The 13392-nt window shown below is 44.2% G+C and overlaps 1 protein-coding gene across 3 annotated transcripts in view; it reads left to right on the plus strand.

The window, feature by feature from the left end:
• The window catches only part of PTPN12 (protein tyrosine phosphatase non-receptor type 12), a 68025-nt gene that overhangs the window by 33165 nt on the left and 21468 nt on the right, over window positions 1-13392 (plus strand). For all 3 annotated transcript variants that reach the window (XM_078598812.1, XM_078598814.1, XM_078598813.1), the window contains exons 9-11: window positions 5856-5922; window positions 7925-8002; window positions 9451-9552. In XM_078598812.1, the coding sequence (XP_078454938.1) occupies window positions 5856-5922; window positions 7925-8002; window positions 9451-9552 (247 nt within the window). The remainder of the gene's footprint in view (window positions 1-5855; window positions 5923-7924; window positions 8003-9450; window positions 9553-13392) is intronic.

Below are 13392 nucleotides of genomic sequence, written 5' to 3' on the forward strand. Positions count from 1 at the left end.
TAGGCCTCGGTTGCAGCGGCCGCCCCTGCGCGTGCACACACTTGGCTCCTCCGTACTACGCCGCGACGTAACGGAAACGCGTGCGGCGAGCTCGTATCTGCACGAGCCGCCTGCGGGGAACTGTCGCTGACGCAGGAAGTGTTGAGGGTTTTTTTTCTTTATCTTGACTGCATTTGACGTAACTTAAGAAATGAGTTACAACTATTGAAATTGAGTACATTTGGTGTTTGTGCCATTCTTGTAGCTCAGGGGCTAATGCGAAGGTGCTGTATTTCACAGGCGGTTACAGTCTGCCAGTAGGGAGCGATGTTGATATGTGTAATCCCAGTAGAGCAATTTGCCTGGTGATTTTTCAAGTTTGACAAATTTGGACCACGACACCAGCAGACAGTGCTCTACTTATTTCGAATGACGTCAAGGGATCTCTAACGTCCACTGAAGCAGACGGCGGCTTATCTTTATGATAACTACACACAGCGCAGTAATAACCAGGGTGGCCTGCTGCATTCGAACCGTGAACCTCTACAACAAGTGGCAGACGGGCATCCGCTGGCCCATCTCACTGTCCCAAGCGTTATCCTGGTTAAAAACCTTTATTGGCTAATGTTATTTGAGCAAGTCTCTAACATTAATACAACATTATACTAAGTTTGGAACATCTTTAGGAGATGTATATTGCCCCGCCCAACCACTAGACAGACGGAAAGACGTAACATTATTCGTTATTCGATATCTAAGTGGGCTACGGGGATAAACTATGCACGAGATTATATTATTTGGTGACTGTAATGACAAAAACACATGCATGGCCACTCACTGATTCTGAATTGTTTTGAAAGTGGGCTTCTAGTACACGTAAAGGACTGCTCTAATGAAAGTCAATCGCTTCCACAGAATTTGGGGAACGTGAGCTAAGAATGGCAGGGGTTATTTTTGGGCATTAATGTCTTCATAATGTTTTACTCCGTAAAAACTCAGCGGTAAGACTAAAATCCATTGGAGAGTATGCAGCCTTGTATATACCACCCCTTGTAGAGTGAATAGTCATACATCTTTTATTTTAATGTGAACCCCATGCACAGTATCTTTTATAGCATTAAAACAGTGAAACTTGTGTGTTTTCGCGACAGCTGGCAACTAACCATTTATGTCTCCATCGCCACATTTAAAGGTTAAGCGTTGACAATCAAGGCGTCAGTAGTGTTTGAGTTCTTAACATTTCAAGTTCAATATGTTTCCTTTTACGCCGAGATATTATTTGTATGAATATTTATGCTGAAAGAGCCCCCCTGCTGTGGTTTAAAGTGGCTCCCGAGTTCAAGATTGACTGCTGAAATAATAAAATCATGGACCCGTGGAGAAGAAATTAAAGGAAAGATTGGAAAGGGTCTCATCGCAAATCGGTCTCTGCCAGATTTTAGCTGATAGTGTGCCAAATTGAAGAAAAAAAAGCAAAATATTGCAACATAACAGCACGTGAATATTTTCTAAAAACGTTTACAACTTAATGGGTTCATAACGTTTTAAAACATGAAATGTCAGGTGGATAAATGGTTGCACCATAGATGAATGAGTATTACGTAGTGACGTTTATGCATGAGTGGTTTAGCTCGGTAAAAAAGGTTTGCTCATAAAGTGAAGGGATAGACAAGGCAGAAATACACCCAACAGATGCCAAATAAAACAACAAAAATATGCCAGTGCCAGAGAAGCAGAACAAAATGAATTGGGAAAAAATGTCCTGTTGGAGAGAACATACATTCATCATTCTTGACATTAGTTGAAGACTAACCACAATTCCTGACAATTGCTTAATGATCATAGAAAGGAGTTTCCTTTTGGCCAAGAGTACTCTTAACTTTCTCTTGGCTAGAACCAAACCGATGGGCAAAATCCTTTCAGTTGGCTTTACTCAAACAAGTCTGCGGGGCGTTTAAAAGAAGGATGGGTTTTAGAAAAAAATCTGATATTGCACGGGTGGGCATTCTTTCTCAATATCGTCATGTGCCGATGTAACCGTGCTTGCTCGTGCTCCTTTCGTGATCTTTTTTTTATCGTTGTGGTATGGTGCGGATCCTTCGCCCTCCGAAGCCGCTTGCAACGCCGCGATCAGACCACCTCTCTCCTGCACCGCCTGCGTTTTGCCACTGAACGTCTAGACCCGTACGTTTCTTTCGCCCACATTGATTCCCTCGTAACTACAAACATCCTTCTATCTTGACAGGAGGCAGAGATTTTGGCCTGATAGTATGATTGGCCAGAAAATGAGACGCGCTTCTGAGTCATGGGTTGTGAAACGCGGCGAGGTTGTTGAGACCATGCCAGCGCTGTGACTTTCACAAAGCAGAACCCTGGCTCCTACTGCAGAGTGCAGTCCATTGCCGTGCTGCATAGTTGAGATCACCTATCTTAATTCCATGAATATGTTGTGTTTTTTTCAAGACTCGCTTTGATGGCACCCGTCATTCCCCTCCGCCTTTATACATGTGTAATGCCCTCAAACTCTCGAACCTTTGCACTACATCCTCAATATTAATGCAACCAGCCTGCCTTTTTTGGTTTCTGCTTACTGTAAAATGTGCATCCCCTGTTTTATTTATCTGTGGCTCCAGAAATAAAAATGGCGAGGATTTAAAGGAAATGTATTAGCTTAGGGTGACTTAGAAATGGGCTCTGGTTACAAAGCTTTCTTCCTCGGACAGGGCTCGTAAATGTTTATACTACACAGGCTAGCTACTTCAGAAACCTGGAGGTAAACACCAGGCAGTCAACAGGTGGACAGCGGTCGAAGTTAATTATTAATTAGTGTTCACTGCCTCAAGGAATTATGGACTTCACTGCATTGTCTGCATGGGTCGCTCGCTGTTCACTGAGTGCTGGGGCCCATTGAGTTGTTACATCGTGGCAAGTCAACATTTTTTGGAAAGATGAAACCGCACCTCTGCGAGTTGTGTGAAGCTTACCAAGCAGTCGGATTGAATTAGGCGATTGGCTGTAATAATATTGACGAGGGTGGACAGAGTGGTTAGCATGCTGCGTTACGAACCTGGCGATTTGAGTACGATTCTCAGCCAGGCCTAAAATCAGTGGCGAATGAATACAAAAAATTGCTGGAATATAATTAATATTTATAATACAATGCATTGTGGTACTTTGTCAATATACTGCTGGATGAAGGCCTGCCCATGCTTTATTGAATACGGGGGGAGTGGGTTGTTTGACCATGCTTCACGCTGGTCTGTGCGAGTTGGTGAAGGAGTGCCGGGACCGTTTCTTATATTATTTGATGCTGATGTTAATCTAATTGTTAAGCAACCCTTCGTCATGAATCCAGTAACCCAGGTTCGATTAATGAGTAACATGTGATGTCAGAGTTGATCCTGTCTGCCGCACACCCTCCGCTTTTAACAAACCCCACTTACCACACGGAGGTAACTTACGGTCAACAAAACCCACACGGTCGACAATTACATGGGGACGTGTCCGTCCATTGGTGAAATTTAAATTGATTGAATTTGTATTCTATAAATATATAAACATAACATATTACGGTCCTTGATCAATCCCCTGCTATGTGAAGGTCTCTCTATGCCATGTTGGACTTGGGGGTTGTTTGACCATACTTCACCACACTGGTCAGATCGAGATGGTGAAAGGGGGGGATGCCCAGGATCGGTTCAGCTATCACTCGCCACTGATGTCGGTAGCCTTGTCAAGGAATCGAACTCGGGGTAGCCGTGCTCAGAGCTCAGTGGGTGAACCATTGCGCACTGCGCTCCCCTGCCAGTATTAACTGCAGTGGGTTATTTCATTGCAGTTATTCTGCTTGAGCGTGTATGTGTATGTTTATAAACAGCCTGCCTGGCATGATGTTATCACCGCCCGTGAACTGCAATCGTACATACTGTAGCGCACACTGTTAATGCCAGATGGACTGATAATTATGGATTCACGATCTCGCACATGTTCACACGCCCACCACTGGAAATATTTTAGCAGCGTTTGCAAGCCGCCACCATTGGCTGCAGTAAATTTCTCACTGCGGCAGCGTGGCACGGTTCAGCGTTTCCACGTGGCTCCTTATACCGTGTGATGGATTTGCAGATGCCCCGCTTGTGTAATGACTTTATTTTGTGATGACCTCAGTTTACACGCCATTGAATGCTGTAAGCAAATCACACTGCCTATGTTGAACAAAGTTTATCGGGAAAATGTTAATAGATTTAATGGGCGTATTAAGATTGGTGGGAAACGTGTAGGGGTTTTGAATTGAAATGTTTTTTTCTGTATTTCTCTCGCAATGTTCCAGTGGAGTATCTATTAATCAGATCACTGTGTATGAAAAGAAAACACATTGATTTCTCACAATGCTCTTGCAGTAGTTACGGTACACGTATATGTCCAGCCCGTTTGGCTACTGCTGGATTAGGGCCTTTCCCCATCCTGGCGAGTCGTTTGAGTTGTGTGACCGTGTTGCACCACGTTCGTCAACGCGGGGCTGTGAAGTTGGGGCGCATCAACGTTTGATCAGAGAGTGCAGCAGGAGATTCTGCTGCACTGCCCTTAACGTAGTTCCGCAGCATCCTATAACAACTTGGCTGGCATGTCGATTACTCATCCGAGCACAACTCTGCTCATCGTCTTGAGATCTGAAGGGATTGGGTGCAATCTGGGTAGGGATTCAAATGAGTGGTCATACAAATCATTACATGCTGTTTAATATCATGTGTATTACATAACATGTACTGTTTACGTACAAACAAATGTGTCCTTTTGGAGTAAGTACAATAATGGGCGGAATATATGTATACCCTATGCCAATACGCTTGGACAACAAAATGCTTCTGTTCATTGCTGTAGCCTCCTCGAAAAAGTAGATTGAATGCATTGTGTGCAACACTAGGATTGTTTCATCTTGCTCTCTGCAGCTCGTGCGTTTGACTGCGGTTCATCTCGCTGTCTGTGGCTCGTGCATTTGACTCTGGTTCACCTTGCTAACTGTGGAGCGTGCGTTTGACTGTGTTTCACCTTGCTGTCTGGCTCGTGTGTTTGACTCTGGTTCACCTTGCTAACTGTGGAGCGTGCGTTTGACTGTGTTTCACCTTGCTGTCTAGCTCGTGTGTTTGACTCTGGTTCACCTTGCTAACTGTGGAGCGTGCGTTTGACTGTGTTTCACCTTGCTGTCTGGCTCGTGTGTTTGACTCTGGTTCACCTTGCTAACTGCGGCTCGTACGTTTGACTGTGTTTCACCTTGATGTCTGGCTCGTGTGTTTGACTGGTTCACCTTGCTAACTGTGGAGCGTGCGTTTGACTGTGTTTCACCTTGCTGTCTAGCTCGTGTGTTTGACTCTGGTTCACCTTGCTAACTGCGGCTCGTACGTTTGACTGTGTTTCACCTTGATGTCTGGCTCATGTGTTTGACTCTGGTTCACCTTGCTAACTGTGGAGCGTGCGTTTGACTGTGTTTCACCTTGCTGTCTAGCTCGTGTGTTTGACTCTGGTTCACCTTGCTAACTGTGGAGCGTGCGTTTGACTGTGTTTCACCTTGCTGTCTAGCTCGTGTGTTTGACTCTGGTTCACCTTGCTAACTGCGGCTCGTACGTTTGACTGTGTTTCACCTTGATGTCTGGCTCATGTGTTTGACTCTGGTTCACCTTGCTAACTGTGGAGCGTGCGTTTGACTGTGTTTCACCTCGCTGTCTGTGGCTCGTGTGTTTGACTCTGGTTCACCTTGCTAACTGTGGAGCATGCGTTTGACTGTATTTCACCTTGCTGTCTGGCTCGTGTGTTTGACTCTGGTTTACTTTGCTAAGTGTGGCTCGTGCGTTTGACTGTGGCACGTGCTGTGACTGTAGCGCAGGCTGCGGAAGGACCGGGGCCATTTGCGCAATCGACTACACTCGGAATCTACTCAAGCTCGGGGTGAGCCATCTTGATATTCTATACCACGTTCAGGAACAGGATGTACCCAAAATAAAGTTTAACAAAACATACATGAAAGCGCACAATTTTTTTGTTTGTTTGTCGAGATCATTCATGTAATCGAATCCCGTAGGATCAATGGTTGTATGCACTTGAAATCTCGATACTGAAGGATATCGTAGCTTTGAAAGGAGACCTGGCCATTGGTATATTTAGACAAAGCGCAGTAGACCTTGAGTCAAGATAAGCTGCCGTACACCAGCTGAGTTATGCACCCTTCGTGCTGACCACCCACACTGAAGCGTATCTACACTGTACGTGTGCAAAGTATGCTCAAGGCTTTGATTTTTTTTTACAAACTACGTGTCATTTTTAATTAATTACGGCATATCCTCCTCCTTTTGGTACGTGCAGTTGTAGCTTGCACTACAGTCGCTTTCCCACACGGCTTTCTGATTTTCAGAGACAACGCAGATGTTTTCTTTTTTCGGAGATTCCATGCATGTTCACACCAACTTACATTCGTCAACGTCCACGACGCTACTTGCATTTCCAGAGGCCTTTTTGGCGCTGGCCACGTTGAAATTAACTGGACGTTTGTCTTTTTCGAATTTTTACAATGAACGTGTGGGCAGCCCATCCCACAATATTCGCGTTGTCCAGACAACGTGGACGACTCGCGCCGTCCGCCTTGGGCTATGTTTTCACAATAACTCTAGAGCCTGACGCGTTGCTCGCAGCGCGGAATGTTTTGGCCCTTTTTCACACCCCAGGAAGTCTGCAATTTCAATTGGTGTGTTGCTCTCTCTCTCCTTACGTCTGCCAACCCCCCCCCACCCCCTTTGCGATTGTGATGCAGTGTGATGCATCACGATTTCAAGAGTCTTGTTGCTTACAAACCGTCACGAGCCTCCCAGTCATGAGTTTTTTTATCATCTCTGGAAGCTTTGACAATTAAATCAATATAACGGTTCACATTTCAGCAGGTACAGGTAGAAAGTTGACCCCCGAGGACGATTGCCAGTTAAGCGGATTCTGTCCCATGAACAGCTAGATCTTGTGTTAAGAGCACCAAACCCCACACGGCCTCTTCAATGAGCGATTGCATCCTGCTGGTAGTAGCGGTTTTACATTTTCGCATAAGGCTTGCCGTGACCCAATGCCACTAATAAGCCACAGTTCAGCGAGACAGTCAGGACAGGTGCTTTTGAAGAAGATAGAGGGACATGTAATTGCCATTGTCCAATCTAAACTCGTAAAAAGTCGAGGCCTTTTATTAATTGAGATGTTCTGACCACAGCAAGGCCACTGCATTCGTCATATCGAAATTGGTCAACATCACAATTAGCTTATATGTGCTCAGAACCTCAACAACAATACCACGCCTACCTATGGCATTTTGTATTTGGAAGAGTTCTGTAAACATTGCTTCGGGTGTAATGTTTATATGTAGTGGTAGAAACGATGCATCAATTCTGCGGGTACTGTTGATTCTTAAACGCATGATTCATGCATTGAATGGCATAAGTAACGATGTTTTTTTATTTGTGTGTATGTATGTTGTGCGTTTGGGTGGTGTGATGACACGTTGGTTCATGCATTGCTATGAACCCCGCGACCCAGCCACGGATAACATCAGTGACAAGTGATATATATTTTTTTTACCATACTTTCACCGCGCTGGCCCAACAGGAGCGGTTCTGATATGACTTGCCGCTGATCTTAGCCATGGCCGGGAATCGAAGTCTGGTTTCTGGGTTTGTAGGGCAGCTCGGTTACCGCTGTGCGCCCACTCCACCACAAACCCCGAAACGTTACACAGAGCGTATTCACAGAGGCACTTGCTTAGCATAATTTCTCAGTTAAACTTCCCGTTTGATTGTGTAATAAAAATAAGCTATAACCTTTCAGGCAATGTCTCCGCATCACGCTTTCGTTTGTTTAATTTCGAATGTGGTGGTGGGCGCGGGGGGGGGGCGTTTGTTTTTTCTGCTTGCTGCAGAAAATCCCAGAGAACTTCAGCGTCTTCAACTTGATTCAAGACATGAGGACCCAGCGGCCATCCGCTGTGCAAACCAAGGTAATTTCCCAGCATCAACGCGGCGGGGCCTGCCTCGTGCCGCGTCTGCTCATCGTCAGGCGCGTTCAAATGCGTTCTGTCTATGCGCCAACGGGGGAAAGTTCCTATTACATTCTTCAGTGCACATTGAGGGCCTCCGCTTGGCTTGGGTCACATTTATTATTTCTACGTAGCCATGTATGGGCTTTTAATTTAGAAATTCACCAGAATTGTCGTGGCCTCCGATGGGTTTTTTTTGCTTAGTTTGTAATGTTGGCATGGTTATTCATCGCCGGTGCAATCGCAGCATTCGAAGTTCCCTAACTCACATTGCAAGAAGTGTGCAACAGCGTCGGTGAAACGTACGTGGGCCTGCATCAAAGTTCATTTCACATCGAGGTCAGGGTTGGAGCCGTTCATTCATCTGACAATATTGCGTGTAAAGTGGCCACTTCGATAATCTCATACGTAAAATAACCAGTCAATAAAAGGATAAAATAGCCAATGACCAAAGCACTCGCAGTGTGTACAGTCTCGTATGATCTTGGAACCTAAGCAGGTTTTCAGCCTCGGTAGTGTTTATATGGGCGACCACCATACATGAAAGTACAGGGTGTTATGGGATGCTGGGGGCCACGTTGTTAGCAACGGAGGGCAATGCAGCAAAAATCTATTTACTGTACTGTACTTATGATTGGTTCTTTCGGTAAAGTCACGTAGACGGGAAATAAAAAAATAATAAAAATAAAACAATAAAATTCTCACGATGTTTCCACCACTTTTTTCAAAATTTCTTGCTGTGGTTTTCACACCTGATGATGATTGCTTGTGTTGCAATCGAAACGTCGTCAGAATTTTATTGTTTTATTTTTATTATTTTATTATTTCCCTTCTACGTGACTTTACCGAAAGAACCAAGAATATGAATCGCTGCAGTCATGAAAGCTTTAAATCGAAATTGTACTGTACTTATCCACTTCAGCGTTCATATTCCCTGCCTTCACCAAACCGCACTGACAAATTTGGTGAAGTATGGTCAAATAACAGGCTTGCAATAAATCACTGAGAGGGAAAGCAAGCTCTCGGTGGTTTGGATAACTGACCATATTTAGGAAATGTCTGTGGACTCGTATTGTACGGATTGATGTCGGCCTTGCTCTTATTGCCCAGTGGGCTTTAACCGTTTAAGGGAAGTGCCTTGCATCTCAACATGCAGTCTTATAATCAAAGCCCTCTGTAGTTATCAATGACATGTACGCTTACAGTACATAGTCCCCCCCCCCACCCCGCCTCTCAAGCTCGTTATTTTAAAAAATATAATAATTTGTCGTCGTTTGAGTGCCTCGTGTTTGTTTTAAAACGCCCATGTGTGTTGAGCGCTCGGCGGAGAGAGCGCATGCCGGCTCTGGCCGAGCTTTCCTCTCACCCATTTGTCGCTCACGTCCCCCGTGTCCTGCCACTGCCCCCAGGACCAGTACGAGCTGGTGCACTGCGCAATAGCCCAGCTGTTCCAGCAGCAGATACTGGCATCCAGCCCCTGCTTGAATTCCAACTTGCCTGCACTCGCCACGGTGAGTACAACACAGCGCACCGATGTTCATCCACCCACAAACCTACTTTGAGGTTTTTTTTCCCTGGCCGTTTGGCATTTCGCAAGGTTTTTGGCCCGTGCCCAGCCATTGTGATTACACGAAAATAATTAATTAGATGCGCTCTCATGCATGTGCGCGTAGTCCGAACAGCAACCGCCAATGTGTGGTCAGGCCTCTTGGATGTTGTCTGTGTAGCGTGGCAATTCTGTAGTCAACTAAAGAGGTTGACGTTTAAGCAAGGTAGTTATTCCCTTTGAACAGTAAACACTGTGGTTCCAGTCCCCATACAAAATACAAACGTATATGTAAGCTGGAGGCCTGAGACCAAGTTACCAGAATGTGCCCAATCTTATCAGATCTCAGAAGCCAAGCGGGGGTTGAGCCTGCATAGTGCGTCAATGGTCGACCACCGTTTACAAGCGGGTTGTTATTGGCTGCTACGTGACTATATTGTGGGGAGCAAAGGGCACCGCATCTGATGTTGCCCTACTTTTGTCCGCTCGCATCTGTGCTCCTTGCATCTATGCTGGTCAAGTGACCCTCACAACCTGCAGGGCATGGGGAGGCCCTCATTGAGCAGTGGATTTATAAAGCCAGAAACCCAAAATAAGATAGACTATTACTAAACACTGTATTGCCAATGTGATTTCGAATTTGATTCACATTTCAAACTTAAGTGTGTAGGATATTCTGAAGTGGTCACGGTAGCCATACCCAGACCTAGAATCTGAAGAAATGTTGATGCTGCAGCCCATGGCATGAATGAGTGTTGTGGACATGGGAGCAAGATCGCAGGTGATTCGTTTGAATTTGGTTCATCGCGTTGAATGGTGGGCATTAACCCCCAAGCGACACCTTGGCACGCACGTTCTGGCTCTCATTTCCTATGTTCGTGCATCCTTTGGGTTTGTAAAAAAAAAATCCAAGTATCGTTGAATAAAGTAAGCAGCGTTCATGGGCTTTAACTGAGATTCGCCGGTAAGCCAAGCTGGCGTTTCCTCGACCCACGTTGTGGTAACACAATCTCGTCTTCCCTCTTCCCCCGTTGGCTGTGGATTAAATCGTTCACCTAATGTGAGGAGCACTCCGTTTGACTGCCAGCAGGAAATGATGTGCCCGGAGAAATGTGCCACAAAAAGTTTTTTTTACGCGCGTTTTGAAAAAATAATAAAAATAAAAACCCAACCCCCGCACCGTTATATAAAAACCCACACCACTTGGCTTCTAGGGACTTTTTCATTTTACTTACAAATGATGAATTGCATGAATGAGCCATATCACAGTGCATTGTTTGGGCATTGTAATGTTTAAATATTCACTTTCCTATGCACACAGGACCATTGATATAATGAGAATAAGAGTATAATACAAACAACCCACGCAGCTTTTTATTAATTCATTGTCGCAACATTGTAAGAGCTTGAGTGAGAGAGCCAGTATGTGAACTCTCCATTCTTTTTCTCCTGTGAAAACTTCCTCTTATGTGAACTCCCCTTCTCCTTAGAATACACATTTGAACCGTAGATAACCACACAGAGACGATCACCCCTCTCTGTTACCTGTGTTACTCTCGCTATGTATCTTGGTAATATCTGTCTGCTAATATGTCTGTCTATAGTTTTCTGGTTAGATTTTATGTCGCTATTTCATTATACCTGATGATGATTGCTTGTGTTGCAATCGAAACGTCGTATTCTATTATTTAATTTAATTTATTATTTTATCTTTAGACGTGACTTAACCGAAAGAACCAAATAATAATTCCTGCAGTCACGAAAGTTCTAAAATTAAGATCGTAGATAACCAACCCACGAAAGTGGCCATGCATGCTGCATGTGTTTGGCCAAAGAGCAGCATGTGCATAATATAACAAAATAAATAATGCCTCCTTCCTGTATTTTTCTCTCCGCATAAAAAACATTTCTTTTTACTAAATCCATTGTCTTCACAGCCTTTTTGGGTGTGCGTCTTATCAGCAGCTTTGATTCGATATAAGTAACCTCTCAACCAGTTTTTGACATTGGGTTTTCTCATCAGCAGTCGTGCTTGCTTGAACCAATGCTGGTGAAGTGACCGATGTTTATCGGCAAGGACCCTTGAAAAAGATGTACTCCCAGAAGGCCGTGCAGCTGATGAGTTGTGTCATAACAACTTATTTTGTATGTGGAGAGACAAATATGGGAAAGAGGCAGAAATATATTTTAATGAGCACTCCACAACACCACTTAATGATTATGATGTCCTATAGTATAATTTGAATGAATCATTTCATAATATTACATAGTATAATAATAGCTATGCAGAAATGTAAGACTAAAAGTGGCAACGGGCTGTGAGAGTTGTAAATCTCTACTACGAATGGCTTTTTATTTCCCCTGAGGCCAAAATTGGACCAGTGTCTTGAGTAAAATATCGAAGAGTCATTTCTGAAGACGGGTGGTGACATTGAAGAATGTCGATAACAAAAGGCTCGACACACTCGTCAACAAACTTGCCCTAAGAGAGAAGCGGATATAATCGGCAATGAGCCTTCTTTATTGCGCTGAAATAAGAAAGTCAATTTGCCTGAAACATTGTCAGTTTTATCGATTTTTTCGTCTTTTTACGAAAGTGTTGACGTGTGCGAGTTATTTTTTGTTCATTGTGCTTGTGCACCCGCTGCCAACGTGACCAGCATTGCCAAGTAATCCGTCTAGATGGATCGCCTCTGTGATGTTTAATGCGTTTATTCATTCATTAATATGAGTTCCAGTATGATGAAGTATTACTGCTTCCACACCTCCGATTAGCATGGTTGGCTACGTACGGTGCAAATAAGTTCAACATGCATATGTAAGCATAGCAGTTGAGGCTTTGTCGATGTGCAATGTTAACGTTATTAATGTTCCTGTATTAAAATGAATTGGTTGCGTCTCTTGTGTGGAGAAGTTGAGCAAAACCAACATCCCAATTTGGTGGAAAAATAATGATGTGGACAGAGCATGCTGACATTGCGGTTGATGGAGCACACTCGCTTAGAATCGGTTACCTTTTTAAAACAAATTATATATCTTTTTTAAAGTCACTTTCAGGCTTGCTTGTGATGAGTAAACATGACGGACACGTCCTCGTGCAATTTAACACGCAGGGAGAAGTCTGTTTTGTGCCAGTTGAATGCTGTACGGCGGCAGCGTGCAAAGCTATGTATCTTTTTCTCCTCTTTGCGGAGCAAAAACAACGGGGAAGTGCTCAGGTTAGGCGCGGGTGGGTGCAGTGTAGCTCCGGTCATGGGGAAAACAACTTGGCGCAGAACTCCTGCTGTGCTGTTGGCTGTCGGTGTTTGGTGGCTGGCCTCGGGCGGTAGTAAACCATGTGCTCACCAATCTAGCAGTGGATCGAGGTAGTTTATACGTTTTCGGGCTAGTGGACAGGGATGCTGACACACTTGGGAAGTTGGAGTGTCTTACTAGCGAATGGTTTATTAGTGGTTATGGGTTAGGTTACTGATGCACATCGAGCCGTTACTAAACAGTGTATTTTGTGATTCTGCATTGGCTTTTGGATGAGAGCATGAATAACAAACAACTCAACACATTCGTCAGTAACATTGTCTTTTAAAGGGAAATGTGGGCGATGTTTCGGCCAATGGTTTCTTCTTCACAGCACATATGAGGAGACCATTCTGCAAAAAGTCACCCTTTATTTTCTCTTAAGGCCGTGTTATTGACAAATGTGAGTTTTTCATTACTTGATAATTATTGTCGCCCCACTATATATCGTACTGAAAACTTGAGTTTACATGTGTTAAAGCAAATGTAACTACTATGCGATACTTGTTTT

This window comes from Lampetra planeri, chromosome 11 (genome assembly GCF_965212315.1).
Source record: "Lampetra planeri chromosome 11, kcLamPlan1.2.h2, whole genome shotgun sequence".
NCBI classification, from domain to species: Eukaryota; Metazoa; Chordata; class Hyperoartia; order Petromyzontiformes; family Petromyzontidae; genus Lampetra; species Lampetra planeri.